Source organism: Leptodactylus fuscus, chromosome 1, assembly GCF_031893055.1.
Source record: "Leptodactylus fuscus isolate aLepFus1 chromosome 1, aLepFus1.hap2, whole genome shotgun sequence".
Classification (NCBI taxonomy): Eukaryota; Metazoa; Chordata; class Amphibia; order Anura; family Leptodactylidae; genus Leptodactylus; species Leptodactylus fuscus.
The window spans coordinates 234483760-234508392 of NC_134265.1; the positions used below are offsets into that span (position 1 = coordinate 234483760).

A 24633-nucleotide genomic window follows, 5' to 3' on the forward strand; every position below is an offset into this window, starting at 1 on the left:
CCCAAAGTCACCGGGGGCTGGAGAATGATAATAGACCTGAGGTACCTCAATCGCTTTATCAGGAAGAGGTCATTTCGTATGGAAACCGTGGATTCCGTGACTGCTTTTCTCCAGCCAGGAGACGTGATGGTTACCCTCGACCTGAAGGACGCCTACCTTCATGTCCCTATTGCTCGTTCCCACAGAAAATTCCTCAGGATTGCCGTTTCTATGGCTGGCCACAGGGAGCACTTTCAATTTACAGCTCTGCCGTTCGGCATCACTTCCGCCCCCCTGGTATTTACCAAGGTGATCGCTCCGGTCGCCGCGGCCCTCAGACTGCAGGGTCTCTTCATCGTTCCTTACCTAGACGACTGGCTACTGAAAGCGCAGTCTCCTGCTGCTCTCCTCCAGCAGCTCAACCTTGCCATCAGCTTCCTACAAGAGTTAGGATGGATCATCAACTGGGAGAAGTCCGAAATCGTTCCATCCACACGGAGGAAATTCCTCGGGTTCATAGTGGATTCAGAAGCGATGCAGATCTTCCTCTCCAGCCCAAGGAGGGAAAGGATCCAGGCCAGTGCACGTGTTCTATTGCACACCCGGCGGGTAACTATCCGCACCGCCATGAGAGTCCTCGGCCTAATGTCATCCTCGGCCAGAGCAGTCCCTTGGGCTTTATGGCATTTGCGTCCCCTGCAGATGGAAGTGTTGAGAACCTGGAACAGGTCTCCGCGGGGACTGCACAAGAAGATCTGCCTTTCTCCCGCTACCCGTCTTTCCCTCAGATGGTGGATACACCTGAAAGACGGAAGGTCCACGGTCCCGACATTGTGGACCCTGTTGACAACAGAAGCATCCCAGTGGGGATGGGGAGCCCATTGCCAGGACAAGACTGTACAAGGACGATGGAGATGTCCGGAGCTGGGGTCTTCCAATCTCAAGGAACTCAGAGCTGTGTACCTGGCCCTAGTACACTTTGCCCCGGAATTGAAAGGCAAGTCTGTCAAGATCAGGTCAGACAACATGACGGTGGTAGTCTACATAAACAAGCAAGGGGGCACCAGGTCACCAACCTTACTGAGAGAGACGAATCTCATATTCACCTGGGCAGAGAAGAATCTGGTCCAGTTATCCGCTGTTCACATAAAGGGCTCCCTGAACATAGTAGCGGATCATCTGAGTCGGGGTATTACCGTATCAGGAGAATGGTCTCTCAATCCAGACGTATTCCAACAGATCGTCCAGAGATGGGGTCTCCCGGAGGTCGATCTTATGGCTACCCAACTCAATGCCAAGGTAGGGACCTTCTGCTCTCTATACCAGGAGGACAATCCCTTGGCAGTGGATGCCCTGTCCATCCCATGGAGGTTCAGGCTGTTTTACATATTCCCTCCAATTTCAATCATACCGAAGGTATTGATCAAAATAAGACAGGACCAAGCCTCGGGAATAGCCATAATCCCGTTCTGGCCAAAAAGGGCTTGGTTTGCTCAGCTCATACAAATGAGTCAGGGCATATATTGGAGGCTTCCCCCTCTCCCAGACCTGGTAACCCAAGGAGAGCTGAGATGCCAGGTTCTGAGGAGACTCAACCTGACAGCCTGGAGGTTGACCAGTCCCTATTGAGGAATAGAGGACTGTCACAAGCCGTCTTGAAGACCCTATCCAGTGCCAGAGCGGATTCGACTAACAGGAATTACCGTCGAATTGGTAACATCTTTAATGCCTGGTGTCTGCAGCATCAAGTGGACTCCACTGATCCCCCGACGGAGGCGATCCTGGACTTCCTTCAAGACGGACTAGACAGAGGTCTTGCTGCGGCCACACTCAAAGTACACGTAGCGGCCCTGTCCGCCTATCTGGGGAGGCGTTTGTCTCAGGATCCTTTAGTGAGCACCTTTATTAAAGGAGCAACTAGGCTGAGACCGGTGGTGAACACCCCTGTCCACCAATGGGACCTTATTCCGGTCCTGAACGCTCTTTGTGACCAACCATTCGAACCCCTGGAGGAAATCTCCCTTAAGTTACTGACCGGCAAAATGGCACTGCTATTGGCAGTTACGACTGCCAAAAGAGTTAGTGAACTACAGGCCTTATCTGCTGAAGAGCCATATACTATTTTCTTTTCGGACCATGTGCAGCTTAGGTTCCTCCCAGGGTTTCGTCCCAAGATTCCATCCGCTGCAAATAGGAACCAAACAATTTCCCTTTCAGTATTTTGTCCTTCCCCCTCTTCACCTGAAGAGGAAAGATGGCACAAGCTGGATGTAGTCAGATGCCTGCAAATTTACCTGCAGCGCACTCGCCCTTTTAGGCAGGCCGAAAACCTGTTAATCAGCTATACAGGGAAAAATAAGGGCGCCAAAGCCGCTAAGGCTACGATATCCCGCTGGGTTTCCGAGACTATAAAGGTCGCCTACACCGCCCAAGGGCTGCCGGCCCCATCTTTTCTTCATGCTCACTCAACCAGGGCAGTGTCCACCTCTCGGGCAGAGAGGTCTGCGTTGTCTTTAGATCAAATATGTGCAGCTGCCTCCTGGGCATCTGAGTCCACCTTCATTCGGCATTACCGCCTGAAGGACCGGGTGGCAGATTCCTCTGCCTTTGCCCAGACCATTCTAAGCTCGGTCATGGAATAATCCCGCCCATCTTGGGGCCTACTTGCTATATCCCCACATTGTGCCGCTGGTACGGACGACAGGGAACAAGTGATTATGAAGATAATCTTGTTTCCCTTAGTCCTAACAGCGGCACAAGATTTCCCACCCTGGGAATCATATCTTATGTATAAAATTGTGTATAAATATGGAGGTACTTTTGTATCAACACGCAGAGGGGAGGTTCTTGTGCCCTCTTATAGGGCCAGCCACGCATTTTGATTGGCTAATTAAAAATCCGCCTGTCCTACCAGCACACAGGGGCAGAAATACCCCACATTGTGCCGCTGTTAGGACTAAGGGAAACAAGATTATCTTCATAATCACTTGTTTCCTTTAAAAATCCATTCAAATGAATGGGTTTTTAAACTGACCTCCGGCAAGCCGTCCCCTATCCAGTTTTTCCAGGGATTAGGACAAAAACCCAATGGGCGGACAGCGGCGCAAGTGTGAACACCGCATAAATCTGCCTTGGTGAATTTACCAGGATCTAGGTTGGTGTTCACTATTGTAGTATTTGCCGAGAATCTCAAGATCAATGTACCGTATTTTACGGACTATAAGGCGCATTGGACTATAAGCCGCATTGCCCATGAGCGCCTTATAGTCCGTCTCGGTTCATATATAAGGCGCACCGGACTATAAGCCGCAGTCCGGTGCGCATTATATGTTATTGAAAGCGGCGGCAGGCAGACTTTGCCAGCGGCCGCTTAAACCCCCGCGTGCCAGCCGCTTCTATTGGAAGCGCTCGGCAGGCGAGGAGGGGCATGATTTTGCTGATAGAGCCCAACCGTAAAAGTTATATCAAACTACCCCCCCGTTTTAAAATAAAAGCCTGAAACAGAATGTGAAACTTACCGAGCGGTGCAGGGTGGGCGGGCATTCAGGCCTCCTCTTCCTCCGATGTTCCGTCCTCCTCCTCCGGCGCTCGCTAACTGATAATTGCATGGGCGCATGCGCAGTAGTAGAAGCATTATGATATTGCGCATGCGCCCAGGCCATTATCAGTTCGCGAGCGCCGGAGGAAGTGGTCAGGACATCGGAGGAAGAGGAGGCCTGAATGCCCGCCCGCCCGCCCTGCACCGCTCGGTAAGTTTCACGTTCTGTTTCAGGCCGGCGTGACAGCAGGGCTGCCGGACACTTCCCATTCATTTCTATGGGAGCTGGCATGCGAGCGCTCCCCATAGAAATGAATGGACTGCTTTTTTCCATTCATTTCTATGGGGAGCGCTCGCATGCCGGCTCCCATAGAAATGAATGGGAAGTGTCTGTCCATTCATTTCTATGGGGAGCGCTCGCATGCCGGCTCCCATAGAAATGAATAGGAAGTGTCCAGCAGCCCTGCTGTCACGCTGGCGTGTACGGCTGTGATACACGCCGGCGTTCCGCAGTGTGAATGCACCCTTACGGTGCCTTTTATGTATGTATGGAAGCGGCACGCAGACTTTGCCGCCGCTTCCATCCATATATAAGGCGCACTGGACTATAAGCCGCACTTACGATTTCTGAGGAAATCGTAGGTTTTTATGTGCGCCTTATAGTCCGGAAAATTCGGTATAAGATTGGGATGTGCAGTCCATGTCTTTTTTTTCTTTTTGGACATATCTAGGTTGGTTTTGCCTAACAATTGTTGCAATGGCATGACTATATGTGACTGTCGGTAGGAGAGTTTTCACGCTGATTTCCTATCGAGCACAAATAAAACTATGATTGTGTAAAAATAACATTTTTACGAACCAAGTAACCAAAAATCTTTTATTAATATAAATGTGTTCAATGGCACATATCTCTCAGATACAATACATGTGTATATAAAATAACAATATATACGTTGTATATAGTATACATTGGTTTTCCTATTATGTTTACAGCACCATAAAAGGGCTACAGAGTCATCTCAAATATAGACCTGTCTGACGCACAGGACAATAAGAGAAGCTGTACATACCTCGCGTGAGCATTTTCTATTTCTACAACATCTGACAGCAGCAGCCTGCCCAACAAGTAAAGGCAACATTACATCCACAGAAGCAGATGTGGTCACTGTGAAGACTACGGTACAAATGGCAACATACAGTTTGCATGTTGTGTTGGTAGTCTCACAATGTAAGGCATTAAAATGGTTCCATCTACTCATAAAATGGAAAATATAGAATTATAAGTTCTTGTAAATAAGTACATGTGGTCATCTGTACCACATGGATCTCTTATCATGACACATGCTCTGCCACCTAATAATGACATACTGGCATATGTTCTCATGTGTGCTTTACAAAATATATATTTATTCAGTAGTTTCTGCCTTTATCATTGTAGTCACCCTCAAGCAGAGAGGTTTAAGGGGTTATATGAGAAAAAATGTTTTTCTTTCTTAGAAACGACTCTTATATATGGCCTGAACCAGTTCAGGTCCATTTAATTGAACCTCTACATTGTACTATTGAATACTTCCAGAAGAACCTTAACGTATCCTATTTCAAGTCAGTAGTAGATGGGGCAGATACATAATGCTGCACATGATATGAAGGTGGACAGTCGATGGAAATATCACTGACTCTAGAGAGCCAGCAGTTTTTACCACCCATCTGTGTATAAGCATGAATCCAGTGCATAAGGATACATACACATCTTCCTAAGAAGGTGCTAGAATTGCATAGGACAACTATAAAAATACTTTCATATCCACATAATTGTGCTCCAATTAAAAAATACAATACTGACATCTATTTGCCATAATAAAAATAGCTTTCTAGCTTAAGGGCACTAGGTGGACCTTCTCAGGACATAGGGTCTATAACAATCCATGTAGTAATCGCTTCTACTCATTAGCACTTTGCTTACTGAATTTGGTAGCTCTGTAAGTCTGCCCTGGGGAATCACTTACTGCAAGTTCTTCATTTGTACACGACAACGTGGTGAAATTTACTGGAACAATGTGATAAAAGAATACTACTCCTACCGAGATGCCCTCTCCCACATATCCTATGTCCAGTGTTGATGCTTCATTCCTAGCCTGCGATATATGCTCCCATGAGTCCCTACTTGCTATCCCAGATACAATGACATCTACTTGCTTCTTCTTTCCCTCTGTTCTACATGTTAACAATGCAGTTTACAGTATTATACCTAAACCTAAGGCCAGTAGTAGTTGCTGCCTGACAGCAGCATATCTACCTTCCATGCATATATGGTAGTTAAATATTTAATGCTATACCAGTACAAAGGAGCCTTTGTGATTTTGGTGACTTGTTTTGTTATACATGGTTAGTCTACTATTGTACAGTAACAGGGTACTGCATTGGATTTGAAGGATTCTGGCCCCTGCATTGCTTTTCCCACTATGATGTTACACATAATTTCTTAAAGAGGTTTTCCTGGGACATAAGATTGACGACCAAAAAGCTGTTTGTAGCTCAGTCCCATTCAAGTGACTGGGGTTGAGCTACAATACCGCGTACAACCAGAGTACTATGTGCAGTGCTGTGTCTGCTGTCTACAAACAGCTCATCCAGAGGTGTCCCTGGTGTTGGACCTATAAAAATCAATCTTCTAGGTCTGGAAACTCCTTTAAGCTTCCTCATGAACAAGGCAGGTGAGAAATATTATTTGTACATTGGAGATACATGGGTCACTTTCTGTAACACTATGTATCTACAATGCAGTCCTTTCAGTCTGTGCTTTAATTCTTCACACTCTTTTCATTGACATACACATTTGTCCAAAAGTAAAATGGGGTTCCACTTTATCTACTAGCAACGTTCTATTCTCTTTCTTTTATCCCAACATAGCAAACTTAAGTTACAGATATTACCAAATATTGTATGGGATTCTGACCTAGCAGTATTTCTACTACCCGGCTTGTTTGGATGTGTTGGAATGCAATAAATATGGACTGCTTATTTTCTCCTACTACTAATATATATATCTCCAATGAGTATGTAACTACAATGTACACAATGTGAGTATCATTTCTCTACTCTCTTACCCCAGAAATCTAGATAGTAGTCTCCGTATTATCATTTTGATGATACCTGTCGTATCTAAGATACAGTAGATTAAATAAAAGTATGAAAATATAAATTTAAGGACACTAAGTAAAATCATAAAACTTCTATCTGCAGTGATTTGACTGATAATTCTAATACAAATACAGTGCATGTAAAGCTAATATGTAGAATGCTACTATAGTATAGCTCTTGACCTTTGGTGGCAGTGGTTAAACTATGTGCAGTGCATCGCTGCAGGCAAATGGAGAGACCTAATATTTGCCATGTGTTTTAGCCCCTTGTATGTCACACGCGTGCGAGCATAGCGAGGTAGCTCAGTCATGAGTCACAGTAGGTACTGCACATCTGTCTGTCATTCGTTACCGTTCCCTTTACTTTCAGTGTAGAAAAATAGTGTAGTGCTGCTCCTTTCCTTTTTTACATCTTATAAAATGGTAGAACCTTTTTTGTTTTATCAAAATAAACCTAGTATGTGCTGATGTGTCATCAAACTTCTGTTCCATCATGTAGGTTATTGTGAACTTTGACTTCAAGGTTCATCTGCTTAATCCTGACACTCTTAACCTCGTAGTCTTCTTTTCCGTCATTGAGCAGGTTGATGTTTCTTACAGTGCAGTGCTGCCTGTTAAAGTTCTTTTCCATTCTGTCTAGATTTTTCCTTGAAGCATCGACCTTGGTGTTCAATGGATATTCCTCAGCAGCATCCTTAGGTGGCTTCTGCTTTCTATTTCTCCTGCACTTCTGTGTGATAAGGCACACAGACAGAAGAACAAGCATGAGTAGCATTATGGCCGCAAAGGCACTTCCAATGGAAGCTCCAGTTTGCGATGCCGCAGTTGCAGCACTTTCCATTTCCAAGTTCAAAGTCTTCATGTTAGTGCCATTCTTAACCTGATCTCCTTCATTGTCGTAAATCAAAGAATCATCCAGAGTAAGCCTGCCATTCTTGTCAACCAGATCCCTGCGGCTACGCCTCAGCTGATAGGTGAGTGAACGCTGAACTCTAGGTCCTGCCATTGTCTCGGGACCAATGATGTATATAACTTGAAGATACCACTGGTGCCCAGTTTCAACCTTTACAAAAGAAAATGATACAAAATTCATGAAAATGTCACATTGTCTATAAGGCAGAGATTTTTGCTTTAGCAATGTGCTGTACATATTAAAAAGTGAGAGTACAGGATATGATTGGTCATATAACTATGAACAGAAGTAACCCAGACATCATTGTAACAAACCTTGTAGAGAGCGTCAACTTTCATGGTAAAGCCATCTACTCCAGGCATGCTGCTCATGGCAAAGAAATCTGCTGACTCTGTAGCAAAGGCTGCATCAAATGGGACATCATGGAAGAATTTATCAGTTACTTCCGGCTGATTTCGATCCTGCGTAGTTTAAAGAAAACAAGAACAACATATGGAAGGTATTGTGAAAAACATGATTAATAATAACAGAGTAACTTAGCATAAACAGGGATAACCATCATAGGTTCATTCAGTGAACAAGGCTAAGTTAGTCTCTGCTATTTGCCACAAGATGGCATCCTTACTTTCTGTAAGGAAATTCCATGGGATTTGCATTTGCAAAAATAATATTTTTAATTTTATTTGATGGAAATAGATGTGGCTTAATTTATTTATTAGAAGATTGGTTTATGCAGAAAAATAAATCATGTCAAAATTGTATCCAGGGCTTGGTGGGTATGGTACAGGAACAGCCCAATCCCATTAGCGACAACATAAACACCATGCAGTATTTATTAAGTCCTCCTGTCACTTTTTTTTTTTTTTGCTCCAAACCATTTTTTTTAAAGGGTAATGTAAGTGCCATTGTCTAGCAGTATACTAGGTACCTGAACAGACATGCTCATGCTGGGCGATGAAGAACATAGTCACAGCACAAAATAGTGAAATACATGTTAATATAAGTGCCAGACTGTACATGCTTATTTCACTTTGTACCACCAGTAACAAAAAGACATTCAGTGTGGCAAAAAAATTAGAACAAAAAAACTTACCAAAAGGAGAAACCGATGCTTTAGGTTCTTATTAGGCTGGATACAACCATACTGAGGTCCCTCATTATAAATGGTTCCTGTGGGATCGAAGAAAGGAACATATCCATCCTTTCCAGTGCAAAGGTAAACCTTCTCCAGCTGCAGCTTGTAAGCGGAATTCAGGTTCTGGTCTGGATTCCAGAGTACCCTTCCATAAAGGGTTTGGCCTATAAAAAGATTGGATACTTAAAACCAGCTCTGGTCAAGATATGGTACCTATTTAATATACTTTACACTAAATGAACATTTACTTCTGAATTCATGATATCCCGACTCTTAGACTTGGACCAACTTTTGTCTTGTGGTTGAAAAATATCAATATTTCCTTCAAGAAGCCTTTACCTCCAGTGACAGGCTACAGTGTTTATTGGTATCATTTTTTGGTATGTACAACTTTTTTTATCTATTTTTTTGCCTTTTGAGCATTGCAGTATTTTTTATACTGTTTACCATATGGGACATATGTCATTATACTGGGATAGTCCAGCAGTTATTTTGCTCAGTAGTTTGCCAAGTACAGCACAGAAGGGGTTAAAGGGCCTAACCATTTTATTTGTTGGGTTACCAAAACAATTTTGCAGCATTTTGTTCACGACACAATAAACTGTGCAAACAGTTAAAAAAAAATAATCTTTTAATTATAGTTTTTTATTCTTTAAAGCGCAGCTCTAGTTATCAGCAACTTTTCATAAATGAATAGGGAGTTTTCATAGAAGAAACTTTGTAATAAATCTTAGTAAGGAAATCTGTTCCCATCATTATTAAGCTGTTCTCCTGCTCCTTATCTTTAAAGGGGTTGTCCCATCACAAGGATCCTATCTATACTGCTTGTTAATGTGGATGTAAGACTTTTCCTAAATACACTGCTTCAGCAAAACTGCTTTGTTTGTCCACTATCTTACTTTATTCAATTCTTTGTGGCCACAGCCCTGACCTAGCTGCTCCTGAGTCAAGTGATGTATCTGCCTGCTCTGAGGGGTAGGGAGGAGGGGCTAAGTGCAGGGAGCGAGCCTGTGTATCTAGCTATTCCTGTGTCTACACCACGTGACCTAGCTTCCTGTTAGCAGATAGAGGAGAGGAGCTGCTTTCATTTCTTCTGTTCTCCCAGTTATCAGGCTAGCTAATTCAGTTGTGTTCATTATGGCAGAGACAGGCAGTCTCTGTATGTAACACAGAATGGAGTTGCTGTTTCCTGTACTTCATAGTCCAATATGGGTGGGCGGAGCTACACACTAATTTTGGGGTGGAGCTAAACAGCAGGTTGCATGTGAAACCCCGCCCACCAAATGATGCAAGTATCCAGGATGAAAGAAGATTTTACAGCAGTCAAGACTGGTGAGTATGTGAGGTGGGAATACCCCTTTAACCTTCTTGTTTACATTATATCTGTTACTGAGCTTCACACAGGGAAGGGTAGAGCACTGATAAGAAAACAAGAAATAGCAGAGTGTAACAGCAGCAATTATATGAGTGTCTTTTCAAGTACCTGCCTAACAAAGTGGAAAAGAAAACCTATTTCTTTAATAAGATAAATTGCAAAGTTTAATATATGAACTTGTATTGTTCATTCATGACAAGTTATTTTTTTTATTTATTTTTTATAACTGGTTTTAAATTTGCAAATTGACACCAAAATTATTAGAGAGTGGGGTCCCTTTTTTGTATCAGTCGTTTTGATGCCCATGATAAATGGAGCATTCATAGGAACCCCATTAACAAAGGAAAACAACTTCGGACGGTAGATCGGATATGGGTCTGCTCAGAAGACTTGAAGGGCGCCTGCTGGACATGTGGTCACTGTGATCTGTGGAGGCAGAGGCTTCGGCGCTTCCTTTGGTCATTGCATGGAGCTCATTGAGGGATATGTACAGTGAAAATGAAGATGGCTGCTATTATAAACCACTTCTGTCTCAAGGTGTCAGGAACATTAAACCCACACTTTAAATTTACAATGGAGCAGGTTTAAAGTCCAGAACCAAGTGCCATAGATTTACAGCGAATGCTTCTTATTTGCGGAAAATATAAACATTTAAACAGAAATAAAAATACTGAACTTTACCTTTGGAGAAGGCTCCTTTATAATCCATTTCTGCCAGTGACATCTCAGTCTTTGTTGGGTCCATCAAGAAGATCTTGTCATTGTTACACAGCTGAAATTCAGTATTTAAAGAATATACAACAGGCACTGGACGGTTAGTCTGCTGAAAGGCGATGGGAATAAGAAACCTGAGAAGAGAAATATTGTGTAAGGTCTATTGTTATTGAAAAATATATATCCTACTAGTTAAAACCAAGTTTAAGTTTTGATAATGTGGAACCACAGCAAGGTAGGCAGCTTGATGCTACATAGGTAAGAGGATGGTAGCCATAATGTATCTGATGGCACTTCCAACTAAATACATAGCAAATGCTGCAAATGCACTCAGGTTTTGTGAAGACACCCACATTATCTGTTCCATCTCAAGACAAACTCAGAAGCACCTTACTGACCTTTCTGGAGCATGGGCTGTGCAGGCCAGAGGTTTATCTCCAGGGTCTACCCATGACTGAGTTGGCTGCACAGTGCAGGGAATCAAGTAGATGGTATACTCTCCAGAATAGTCTTTTCTGAAAGGAAACACAGAATGCATTAAACAAAAGCAGTCCAGCACCGATGGCTTCGATTTAGGACAGATCATAAAACATCCTAGTGACATATATGATGAAACCTTCAGCTAATATTTTTATAGCAAGAATAGTTCTGCAGAGTACAATATTTTTTTCTGCCATAAATACCAGATTCCTTGGCAGAAAGCAAATAGTTGAAATAGAACCGTATGCTAGTTATGTTCTACCTGCTGTAAGAGCTTGTTGCTCTCCACAACTGGTATGGAGAGTCAAATGTCTGTGCACTCCACAAAGGTTGAAGGTCAAACTCAATGCCACCCAAGTGGTCAGGTGCCATAATACGAGACTTCATATCTGGAAGAGTGTGATGTTCCATGACAAACTGACCTGGAAAAAATCAAAAGGGCAAATTTATTTATTTATTTTATACCTGTCCCATAAAATACCATAAAAGCATTTTTTTTTTTTAACCTTAAACAGTTAAAGACTAAATTGTAAAACAGCACTGATTCTATTACCGATTACATCCATGCACTACCAGGAAATTGGCGCCTCAGTCAGATTTGACTGAGGCATCAGGGGATTAATGCTTGCAATGAGTACACGCACTATTTGAGGCCACTACCATTGGATCTCCTGAGTTGCTGCTATATTTAAATACCTGACATCCGCTGTAATAGTATGGCAGATTTTGGGATAGGGGTTAAACATTGACATTTCAATATTTAAGAGGTGGAAAAGAAAAAAATGAGGCAGTTTCGCACAGCAACCAATCCAGCTGTGATCTGTCCAAGGTCCCTTTGAAAATGAAAGTACTAATTTGATTGTTTCATATTGATAATTGCTAATAACAGAGAATAACTGAGCAAGACAGAACAAGTCATGTAATATGATAGGGAGTAAGGTCTTTGTGGAAGCCCGCAGTGCTAGATTTGCTTTTTGTTGTTCTAGAGAGCTGAAACCTGTTCAAAAATCTTTCGTGCCTGATTTATCTGTGCCAAATTGGTCCAGTCATTTGGTCGTACATAAAGAACAGACAACAGAAATGTATTTGATAGCCGGTTGTGGGTAGGTTCAGATCGGGTTTTCTGTAACAATTTACATGTGACTACTTTCATGCAGTTTAACAGAAATAGCCTAGGCTTTTGGAATTTGGGTGTATTTGATTTTACCTGATGGTATATTAGAGTTGTTGAAGCACATCTTGTGTCTAACAAGGCGAAATCTTAGTACACTCAAAAAGTTTGCTGGATCGTGACAAGTAGCAGAACTATTAATGGTCTGGTATTGAGTGATAGGCGGAGGATGTTTAGTGCATTGACAGTTTAAGGCCAGGGCCCCATGTTGTGTAAAAGCTGTGATTTGGCTGTGGTGTAATGCAGCATTAAAAAAAAAAACCTATATGTTTTACAGTACCTGCAAAGTGGATGGGATTCTGGCTAATCCCATCCACACATTACAGAAAAACATCTTCCATGGAAAAGCTGCGATTTCAAAAACACTTGTGTTTTTGAAAATCGCAGCATGTGAATTATACTTGCAGAAATGCTGCTGTTTTTCATACAGGTATAATAGGAAAAGAAAGTCCAAGGAGGAAAACTCTGTGGACTTCCTGTAAAAAACACTGCAGAAAAAAAGGTGATGAGTTTCCGCCGCTGTCTTTTTCACAGCATTTTTTTTGTTGTAGCTCATTACGTGGGGCCTTAGCCCTAATGTGGGTAAAGAAGTGTGTGTCCCTCAAAACGGTGCAGAAGAGCTGCTGTAACAAGTCTTTTTGCCCCAAATGTTACTGGATAAATTAGATTACACTCAACTGAATCCAAAGATGGCTATATACAACTATGTGTTGACGAAGATGTGGTGATGTATATCATAAATAACTGATAACCCATTGTTGTTTTAAATCAATTGATATCACCAATGAGGTTTATGAATTGCTTAGCAACTGTCGTGTGGTCAGGCAGTCATTATGGACTCAAATATACATCTCTGGACCAGACATTACCTCTCTGCTGGCCAGAGTTCCAGATTGTTTAATGGCTGTAGCCTCCTTCCTCTCCTCCCGCTTTCTCAAACTCAATGGAGAAAACGGAGTTCATCATCTTTGCCCCACCCCGTATGGCGCCTCCACGTGACCCATCTATCAAAATCAACGGAATCACACTTACCCCTGTCCCACAGGCCCGATGCCTTGGGGTAACCCTGGACTCCGACCTATCCTTCAAGTCACACGTTCAAACCCTCAACACCTCCTGCCGCCTCCAGCTCAAGAACATCCACCGAATCCGCTCCTTCCTCCCCCTGAAACTACCAAGATGCTCACCCAGGCCCTCATAATCTCCCGCATAGATTACTACAACACCCTTCTCCATGGACTCCCAGCAAACACCCTCACCCCCCTCCAGTCCACCTTAAACTGCGCTGCTCGCTTAATTCACCTCATCCCCCGATCTTCATCGGCCTCTCCCCTCTGCCAGTCCCTCCACTGGCTACCTATAGCCCAGCGAATTGAGTTCAAGCTACTAACATTAACATACAAAGCCATCCAAAACCTGTCCCCTCCATATATTTCCAACCTAATATCCCGCTACCTGCCCACATGTAACCTCAGATCCTCCAAGGACCTCCTACTCCGCTCTGCTCTCATCCACTCCTCACACAACCGTCTCCAAGATTTCTCCCGTGCATCTCCCATACTCTGGAACTCCCTACCAAGACACATAAGACTGATCCCCACAATCACAGGCTTCAAGAAGGCCCTGAAGACTCACCTATTCAGGAAGGCCTACAACCTCCAATAACACTATCACCACACCACCATCTGTACAGTCTCCCCCTCTCCTTCTGTCTCTACCCCCTTCCCCCATAGATTGTAAGCCCTCGCGGGCAGGGCCCTCTACCCCACTGTGCCAGTCGGTCATAGTTAGTATTATATCTACCTGTATATTTTGTGTACTGTATGTAACCCCCAAATGTAAAGCACCATGGAATTAATGGTGCTATATAAATAAATAATAATAATAATAATAATAATTATTATTATTATTATGGTAACCACGGGGAACTATCGCTTTACAGGTTGTCTTACATAGATAAATTTACAATCTGCTTTGCGTCAAAAAATGTAAACATTACCTCTGAATTTAGCATGGGTTTTAAACTCAATGACCAGACGACCATCCTCCCGAATATATATTCTTATGATCTGAAGTCTGGCAGACAGGACACTGTCTGTCTGAATTCCTGCATTAAAACACACAAGAACTTGTTTCCAAAATCATATCATTCAATAATTTCAATAGACTTGAACAAAACATTACAAGTAGAAAATGTCTGGCATCTTTAGTAATGTCACTTAAAGGGACTTGGTACTTCAAAAGTTTAGGGAGGAGGCCGGGGAAGGTAAAACATTAAAACAAAAAAATCATGTCTGGCAGAGGACTTCTGCCGGCAAAGGTATGGCACGTGCTAGACTGGACAGCGGACACTGGTGCTCCTGGGAAAGTGAGTATGATTTTTTTTATGTTTCACATTCCCTAGCTTCCTTCCAGAGTTATGAAATACCCAGACAACCCCTTTAACAATATTCCAAAAGTAATGAATAGCAGAGTATCTTACCAGTTCTCCAGAGAACGGTATCATAGAAGAATGAGAATTCCATCTCTGTGTGGTGCTCCAAAGAAGCCCATCCCCTTGGTGCAGTAACATAAATGTAGGAGACATACAGAGGAACATGGACTGTCAGGAAGGACTGGGCTGAGTCTCGAACCTGCCAAAGATTAACATGTTAATAAAATGTGAATTACATATAAATACAGGGTGTCCGGAAAGTAAGTACACAAAATGAAAGGGTGGACTTTAACCGGTATATGAAGTGTTTTTTATTAATGAACATGTGACCGGAAATGCACCGTTGTGGCGCTGCAGGTAGACCGAGATGTCAGTTTCCTATCCTTCGCTGTGCCATGTGAAAGGAGAAACGAAGATTTTTTCTTGTGGAGACATATTCAAGTCCATTGTGTGCGCAACACCTGTGCCAAACCACGAAGAGCTCGTGAACCGCATCCAGGCTGTGTTTGTCACGGTGAGGGCCATGTCCACCTGTGAACAGGTGCATAAGTCCATCTCAAACAGCACTGGAGGCGTCCCCAATGCTGCAAGAGAAATCTCCAGCGTCGCCTCTATCTTCTTCTGGAACTCCCTCTCCCCTTATCTTCCTCCGTCCTGGGCTTCAATCTTCTAGGCCTCAGGCAGAGCCGACTGCGCATGCCTGGGCCACAAGAAAATGGGCGCTTACACCAGTTAATTGTGTAAGCAGCCACAAGAAAATGGCCGTTTACACAGCTTGCTGTGTAAGCAGCCATTTTCTTGTGGCCGCGGGGCATGTGCAGTCGGCTCTGCCTGAGGCCCGATGGCAGAGCCGACTGCGCATGCCTAGAAGATTGAAACCCAGGACGGAAGAAGACACAGGGAGAGGCCGTTCCAGAAGAAGATGGAGGCGATGCTGGAGATGTCTTTCGCAGCATTGGGGATACCCCCTGTGCTGTTTCAACGCTGGGACCCACCCCCAGTGCTGTGAGAGAACTCATTTGCAAATAGAAGAAAACCCGGATTTCTACAGAACGGCGGGGCGAAGAAGACATCTAAAGGTAGGAGAAGAATAGCCTTTCTTAAGGCTATTCCTATGTATTAGTCAGAAAAAAGGATATCCAATGATAGGATCCCTTTAAAGCGCTTTCTCTTGGGATAGGAAACGACATCTTGGTCTACCTGCAGCGCCACAACGGTGCATTTCCGGTCACATGTTCATTAATAAAAAACGTTTCATATACCGGCTAAAGACCTGCCTTTCATTTTGTGTACTTACTTTCCAGACACCCTGTATAACAAATTGTAGACAAGTATTTCATATTACACACAAACACAACTATAAATGCCCTTTAAAGTCCAGCCATTATTTGCATTCTTCAAGCATCCCATAGGAAGTGATTGATAAACTTACAACCTTAATTCAAGTAGCTTCTATTGCATATACACTGAACAACAGGACTAAAGGACCGGAGATTTTCTGCAGCAAAAATTTACAGGTTTTTTTTCTGTAAATTCACAACTAGAAAAAAGAAACACAACAAACGATGCCTTTGTAGAGAAGCTCGGAAAATTCTGTAGATTTTCTACAAAAAAGAAACCCATCCGAATTTGACATCTGCTTTACCGCTAATGTAAACTGCTGTATATTTGCTGGATGGAAATTCTACAGTGCATTTCAGTCCTGTGGGCACATATCCTAAAACCACCTCCCTAATAATATATAGGCTGTGCAGACCTCAGCGCACTGTAGGCTTTCTAGCGGTATATAAAACCTCTTTAAATTAGCTTAAGCTACCTAGCTTAAGTCTGAATATGATCCTTGAGATGGGAATAACCCTATAATGTATCATTTCAGCTATTCTGTGTCAACTATGATTTAACCTTAAAGCTTCATGTGTCACCTTCAGTACTAAACCAGTATACTACTATCTACCATCAAGAGAGCTTATACATTTCATTCACCTGAAAATCTGCCGTCACAGCTCCACCACAGACATCAATGAGTTCTGTCATGTCATAATATGCATCAAATGTCCATATGCAACTCTTCAGGTTGAGATGTTTGTACAATTGAACTGTCTTTGGTTCCCTGATATTGGGATCAAACTGGTAGGGACGATCATAACCTGGACCAACAGCAATACTATCATAGGTCACCTCATCCAGAAATCCAGCTTCTGTAAAGAAACCCAAAAAAATTTAAGTGTAATGTAAATGTAAAATAAAAAAGTCATTGCAGACTAGTAACCAGCCATTTGTACAAAATTTGGGTTAGTATAAAATCCATCCACCCTCTATTTGTAAATTAGATTCCAATATACCATTTTAACAACATGAAATGTAAAATAACATCATATAACAGTACTGAGTATGATCAAATCTACAGTATAAGAAAGAGTACCCGAAATGCCTTTCAGATCGCGGATAGTGACAAGATTGGAGCATACATGTTGATGGCGATAAACAGACTCGGACAGCAGGAAGTGAAGGTTATGCAATGGCATGGTAGAGATAAGGGGCAGCATGCCATCTTGATGTGGAATCTGCACTGAGATGTGAATCCTGAAAGTAGAAAAATATTGTATTTCATGCAACTACAATGTACAGAGAATCAGTACAATAACACATCAGAGTCCATGCTATTTTTTACATTTACAGAGCATTTAGAAGTTCATGTATCTTTTCACACCACATATTGCTGTTTTTTTTATATAAATTATATAGAAATAAATAATGTGCATTATTATTTAACCAACTTCACATGGGACAATATACCACACCAAAACATGACTATTTCTATGACTTTATTTTACCTACCCACTATAACATGACTATTTTTGTTTACCGAACTCACAAAGGACAATGTATCACACTATAAGATGATTAATATGACTGACGTAATATATATGGCGCACAGTTTACATCATCACACAAGACTTACCTATTTGGATGTTCTTTGTGTTTAACATCCAGATACTTCAGAGTTGCAATGAAAGATTGAGCTTGGAAGCCTCTTGCAGTGCCGGCTACGACTGGAGTGTGACATATGGCACTGTCAGTCCCTATTGTCACTATATTACTTCGCAGTGGTGTTCCCACATGTCCAACTTTATCCACTGCTTTGGCAACACAGCGTACATGGAAACGTCTGCTGAAATAAATGCTATCCAGCACCTAGACAGCACAGATGGAAAGCAATGAATATTCTTGACTAATCTATTAATGATCAGTTAAAGAGGCTATCCAGGATAAGAGAAAAATTTCGTATTAGGCCGAGGAAGATGAAAGAAAAAAATGATCTCATATTTCCCTGATGCTTTGGTCTGGTCCTGCTGCCTTGTTTTGCCAGAAGTCCCCACCGCACTGTGACGTCTAATGTCCCTTTTCTTAGGCCCCTGATTGGCCTCAGTGGTCAGATGTGGTGGGGACTTCTTCTGAAAGAACACTGGAGCAGCACGACTGGACCACACTGGGAGACATCAGGGCACCGGGGACAGGTGAATATGTTTTTTTTTTTCACATCCCCCAGCCTACTAAAAAAATATATATATCGTGGACAACCCATTTAAATGTGAAATCTGTTCCTAAATTTTAGATTTTTTTTTAACTAATGCAGTAGACATATGTTTATCTGTTAAATTATTTTCATAGGGATAACATCTGTCACTGGTTTCATTATTTGGCCATTTCAAACTTGGCTCCAGGTTTATAGCAAGTACTCACCATGTGATTGACACCAGTGAAAGGAGTGGTATCCGTTATAGTCTCAAAGGGAGACCTTGCCCCATTAGAATCTGTTGGCGCTGCGACTTCCCAGCTGAATACTATAGTGGACTGGTTAATGCCGGCCTCCTCACATCGTTCCTTCATTACAGAGTATTTTGGAAAGTGCGGATCACATGGAGTGACACAAATAAGTGGGTATCCTGGAGAAGGAGACTTCTTTGTACTCTCCGTAGTAACTTCCTCCACATGGTCATAGTCAGCCAGGGATACGACCTAAAATACAAAAAGGAAAACACAAAACCATATTTTAATGCTTCTGTTAGATATAATTGACATGGACACTTTCTCTCACGTTAAGCTGATATTTTACAAATTACAAATGGAATCAAACTTAGATTTAACTTAAATATAGAATCTGGGACAATTAAAGATTAATACAGATTGCTACACTCTGATCTACTCCACTACACACTCTGTTAGAAGGAACGACAACCATTGAGAGGAGGGTTGAGGTATGTTGTGGATCCAGTAGGTGGCGCTGCTTCGGCTTCTGCACTGACATACAGAAGACCATTCTTTGCTGGAAGAGCAGCAAGACTATGGAAATCTGCAAGTGGAAGTTATCACGGGGAATTCATTAAAAGTCGTCTCTGGATACTTTCCTTTACAGATTTCTGAAGATTGGTCATTGATCCAGGAGTTTATTCTGATGTGGAGTTGGGAAGAAATCTTTTCCCACATAAAAAGAACAATTGCCTTTTATTTCATGGGGTTTTTTCTTTCCTCTGCTGGATAATAGGCTGAACCAGACCTACATATGTACAACCTTACAAACTATGTTAGTGAATGATCTATTATGTATAGTATGTATAGTATATTATACACCACTTACTATAGGTGGCGATGGTAATATTAGACTTCCTGCTGCCTCCTGGTCCAAAATGGTCACTGTTGCAGTTGTTATATCTCCAAGCACAGCTTCAACAGGGTCATCAGGGCCAAGTACCAGTGAAAAGGATTCATGCCATTCTCTGTCCTCATTTGACAAGATTTCCACTTTGAAAAAGATGTGATTGACGCCTGCGGATAGCAATGGATGAAATCAGAACCTGTTTCATGATGTTAAAACTATTAGAAAGCCTATCACTAAGAAAATAATCAAGAAAACTTAAAACGGAGAAGCCAGTCTTAAATAAACTGGCTGTATTTCATGTTGCTAGTTTTGCAAAAACGCATTGTTAAAACAAGGCACAAACTTTTGTAATACCTTATTCACACAGTTGTCAAAATTTGTAATTCTTGCCCTTTTTTTAATAGTCATCAAATGCCTGTGTCAAAATGAATACATTTGTGTGGACCTATTCACATGTCCACCTTTTGATGGACTGTAGGAAAGGTCTGTCAAACAATAGAACATGTTTTATTTGTGGTCATTTTTATAGATCACTGAATGGACTCAAGTCTGTGAGGGAGTGACTAAGAAAATGGGTGCATGCAAATCAACCATGAAAAATGATATCTTGTCACAGAAGATAATTACTTACCAGGGCTAAATTTAAGAACTCTGCTTTTTGGATAGTAGTCAACTCCTGACTGGGCAGAACCATCTCGTGTGCTACAGCGGACTTTTGATGTCCTGTTCTGGTCTCCTCTTCTTATTATTTTGATATTTAAAATGGCTACTCCATCTAGTTCCTGGGGCTCTCTAATTTGATATGTAGACTCTTCAAATTCAATGGTGGGTGCTGTGGGGGAAGCATGACATATTATTGCTAAATCTTTATCATACAGCTAGATAAAACAAGGTTAAATATGCACTTTCTATATTACCCTGAAATATCTGTGACAGTGATAGTTTTTCAGTAACAATAGCACTTACCATCCTCGTCATTTGTAATGGTAATGCTAGCCATATCTATTTTGCCAATTCTTGCTCCACTCCAGTGATTGCCGAGAGGATTACTTAGATAGACCTTAAACTGCTCTTCTGGCTCAAACACTGAGTCGTCATTGATGTAGAGGGTACAGTTTTTCAGCTATAATGGGAGATAAGGAATAATGGGTTTAGGGATTATGAATGTAAAATGGTTTGATTTTGCATTGTTTTATACACTGTCTACCAATAAGTATTTGGACACCTGGGGTAGAATAGAAAAACAACATTTCTTCATATTCAGTAGTTGGTAGAACCCAGCAGATGCTTCCTTACAGATGGTATTGATAGACACAATACTACCGGATGCCTGTTGGTACTCCTGGTGTATATCAGCCATCAGTTGGGTGCGGTTTCTCTGGCCAGCACTCGTCGGTCTCTATCTCCCAGTTTCGGGGGTCTACCGACTTGGGGCACATTCTGACAATCACCATTCAACTTCCACTTCATAATCCCATAGATCACTGTCGATTTTGGGTAATTCAGTTCCCTTGCTATGTCCCTTAAGGATCGACCATTTCTATGGTACCCCATAATTACACCTTTCTCGAAATCAGACAACTCTACACTTCGTGGCATCTTGCATGTGACTAATGCCAATGCACTAATGCCAATGGTGTTTCCTATTTAATGGCGGAAGGGGGGACGTACATCATGACCGCAGATATCGCATTTGCATGGGTGTACAAATACTTATTGGTAGACAGTGTATTATGGGTTATACTGTATATATATAATTTGCTATATGCTATATACTATCTGACTAACCCCTACTTGCCATTTCTGGTAAAAACTTCAGACAAAATTTTGTGGCAAATCCATGATGAATTCACAGCAAAAGCTGCATACGTTAAGTATGAAATGGATCAATTCCACAGTAATTTCCATCCAAATTTTTTCCAGTATATGTGGATAGGTTATTATACAGTAAATCACTGGGGATTTACGAAGTACAGTCAGCACACGAGCACATGAATTCCAATGTGTTTGCTTCCAATCAGTAGTCCTTTAGGGACATCTGAATATGACACAAAAATCCATGACATATAGATACAGCAGGAATCTATTGTTTCTGTTGAGAATTATGTAGTATCTGAACCCTCCATCTTGCAAATTACTAATAGCACCATCCCCATCACACCTGCCAGTGGCAGTTCAGCCAAACACCACACATGCTTTTACTTTTCCGATGCAAATAATGTTGGGGACACCTTACCGCTTTCCACACATAAACCAATAGAATTACTGATTTCTTTAGTTTTAAGCCTACCCTAGGAAAATTCTGGATGTAACGTGATTGGTTGATATGAGAAGACTAGTCTCATTCATGCTAGCTTTTATAAATCGGCAGCTATGGAACATTACATAAATGAGCAAAAATGAAACCCTTTTAGTATTCTTTACAAAAACATAACCAATAAAGAAACATACTTTTTCTCCCTTAAAAAATATAACACGGGAATCATCAGAATTTCTTCTTTCTTCAAAGTCATCCATCACTTGAGCAGATTGAGACTGTGTGTAACAACGTACTGAAGACTCATAACTTAAATCTCCACTACGTATGACAGGAACATGCAGCAATCCATCCTTCTCCTTTACCGTGAATATGTCTTTACCAAACTGCATGCTGGGAACTATAGGGAAATATTAAACAGTCAAATATTTCATAAGAACAGAAGACGACATCAAATGAAATGCTTCTCAAATGTATCTAAGAAGAATTTGTCAGCACCAAACAGATGGTGCAAAGTCTATGTAGGCTTGGCCATTTAATCTCTACAACCGATTCTACTCATTGTGTGGAAAATAAGTTAGAGATAGAGAAGTAAACTTTTATTTATTTTTCCAGACAATACAATATACAATATACTTCACTAAAGAAAAGTGCTTGGTTCTTTAAGAAGCACTCCTGTAATAGGACTTTAGAGCAATGCCAGGACTGTATGTGTGATCACATGGGCGCATACAGTTCCAAGTCAGCAACACAACCTTGGAGCACCTCTTATTCTAGATAAAGGATGAATTTAAATGACAATCAAGGGAATCTCTGAACCTAAGTCAGCGTTTTTGTATAGACATTTAGCGCAGAAGATATGTTGCTTGTATCTGTCATATGAGCATGGACTACTAAATTCCAATTTTGGAATTCTTATATATTTTGTTATGGCCATCTTTTTTTTAATTTATAGTATACTAGCATCTGCCCGCGACTTCGTCTGCGGTGGCGCTGAGCCACTTATATTTAGCAAATTGTTGTTGTGGATGATCCGCCTGCTCCCGCGTCTCGGCTCTGCTACATTGCTGCCTAAGCGCAGCCTACTCAGTTGTATGTACATCTCTGTATATGGAGAGCGTACTCAGCTGTGTTACAGTGCTGCCTAAGCTCTACTACATCTGGCCATTTGGATTAGAGAGGTGTTCTTATGTCAGTGTCTGAGCAGCTTCTGTGTTGGAAACGGCTGAACGGATTTTGCAGAAATTTGCCACAGTTCGATCAGCCTGCTCCTGCGTCTTGGCTCTACTACATCGCTGCATATGCATAGGATACCCAGCTGTATGTACATGTTTGCATATGGAGAGCCTATAGAGGTGTGCTACAGCGCTGCCTGAACACTGCTGCATTGGGCAATTGTGATTACAGGGCTTTGGTTATGTGACTGTCTGAGCAGCTTCTGTGTTACAAAGGGCTGAACGGATGTTGCTGAAATGTGCCAGAGTTCGATCAGACTGCTCTGCTACATCGCTGCATATGTGTCGGATAGCCAGCTGAATGTACACGTTTGCATATGGAGAGCATACAGAGGTGTACTACAGTGCTGCCTAAGCTCTGCTACATCGGGCAATTGTGATTACAGGGCTTTGGTTATGTGACTGTCTGAGCAGCTTCTGTGTTACAAAGGGCTGAACGGATGTTGCTGAAATGTGCCAAAGTTCCCCCCCTCCCCCATCAGAGGCAGAAGAACACATTCCCCATCGTACTCAATGACACTCTACACCTGATATACTCCTCTTGCCCACACACAGCCTCCATGTTCTGTACTCTCCTGATCTTCCATGAGACTCCATTTTCTTCAGCTTTCAAACTGTCCAGCTTCATCCTATATAGCTCTGCCCACAAAATAGTGTGTAGCTCCGCCCACTGCCTAGCATGATCCTATCTGAGAATGGCTCAAGGACCTGTGATGACGTCATCACAGGTGCGTTAGTGTTTTGTGAACCTAAATTCCTTCACTTCAGTCGTGTAGTGACGTCATTTACCGGGATAAAAAGTAGCCTATGTTTTAATCGGGGTTCCTATCTATGTATGTGGCAAATTTCATGCAAATCCGTTCAGCCGTTTTTGCGTGATTGAGGAACAACTATCCAAACATCCAAACACACATAATATTAGTAGGATTTACCAAATTTACAGATAGTCATGTCACTTTTATACATATGATACCTGATCAACAAAACTGTAACAGTGGGGCAAGATATAGCTCCAGTCTCACTGATATATAACATAAAAATTAAGTTACTTTTGTACAGAAAGCATGTTGTTTAGTTCGATATCTTACATACTAGTCATGAGAATCTACAGAAGCCCACACAAAGAAATCTCATCCTCATGTATGGATTGCAAAGCCCATCTTACCATCCTGATAAGTATCGTTGATGGTGACTGTTGCCTGAAACGGTTTTATGAGTTCAGCTCCTTGTGCGGAACTAAGGAACACCACAAATGTCTCCAGTCCCTCAATGACTGGATGCTGTATATCATCAAGTATAGACAGAGTGCAGTGCTGCAACATACAGACAAATAACCTGTTAGGTAATACATCTAGTTTATTTCATTCAGTATATAACATTCATTTGAGATACTTATTAAGAGAGGTAACATATACTAGACATCAGTGACATGATTGCATTACACAAATAGCATTTGTGTGTCATATTGATCATAAATACATTGATCCATGATCCACCTCTACTGTGCAGGCATGGGAGCTGCTCGCACACCTATGCAGTAGATGTGGATTGTCAGCTGCAGAGCACAAAGCAGCGCTGGGACTATTGCACGCAGCAGCAGTC

At 41.9% G+C, this 24633-nt stretch overlaps 1 protein-coding gene across 2 annotated transcripts in view; it reads right to left on the reverse strand.

Annotated features, from left to right (window-relative positions):
* Nucleotides 1–4414: 4414 nt before the first annotated feature.
* FRAS1 (Fraser extracellular matrix complex subunit 1) overlaps nt 4415–24633 on the reverse strand; it is a 368631-nt gene continuing 348412 nt past the window's right edge. For both annotated transcript variants that reach the window (XM_075284507.1, XM_075284497.1), the window contains 17 exons: nt 24197–24344; nt 21991–22196; nt 20506–20662; nt 20171–20371; nt 19519–19706; nt 18624–18899; nt 17842–18074; nt 17302–17462; nt 16863–17077; nt 14928–15078; nt 14445–14552; nt 11537–11696; nt 11193–11309; nt 10762–10928; nt 8664–8869; nt 7885–8031; nt 4415–7720 (listed from right to left, as the gene is read on the reverse strand). In XM_075284507.1, the coding sequence (XP_075140608.1) occupies nt 7133–7720; nt 7885–8031; nt 8664–8869; nt 10762–10928; nt 11193–11309; nt 11537–11696; nt 14445–14552; nt 14928–15078; nt 16863–17077; nt 17302–17462; nt 17842–18074; nt 18624–18899; nt 19519–19706; nt 20171–20371; nt 20506–20662; nt 21991–22196; nt 24197–24344 (3429 nt within the window). In that variant the 3' untranslated portion in view covers nt 4415–7132. The remainder of the gene's footprint in view (nt 7721–7884; nt 8032–8663; nt 8870–10761; nt 10929–11192; nt 11310–11536; nt 11697–14444; nt 14553–14927; nt 15079–16862; nt 17078–17301; nt 17463–17841; nt 18075–18623; nt 18900–19518; nt 19707–20170; nt 20372–20505; nt 20663–21990; nt 22197–24196; nt 24345–24633) is intronic.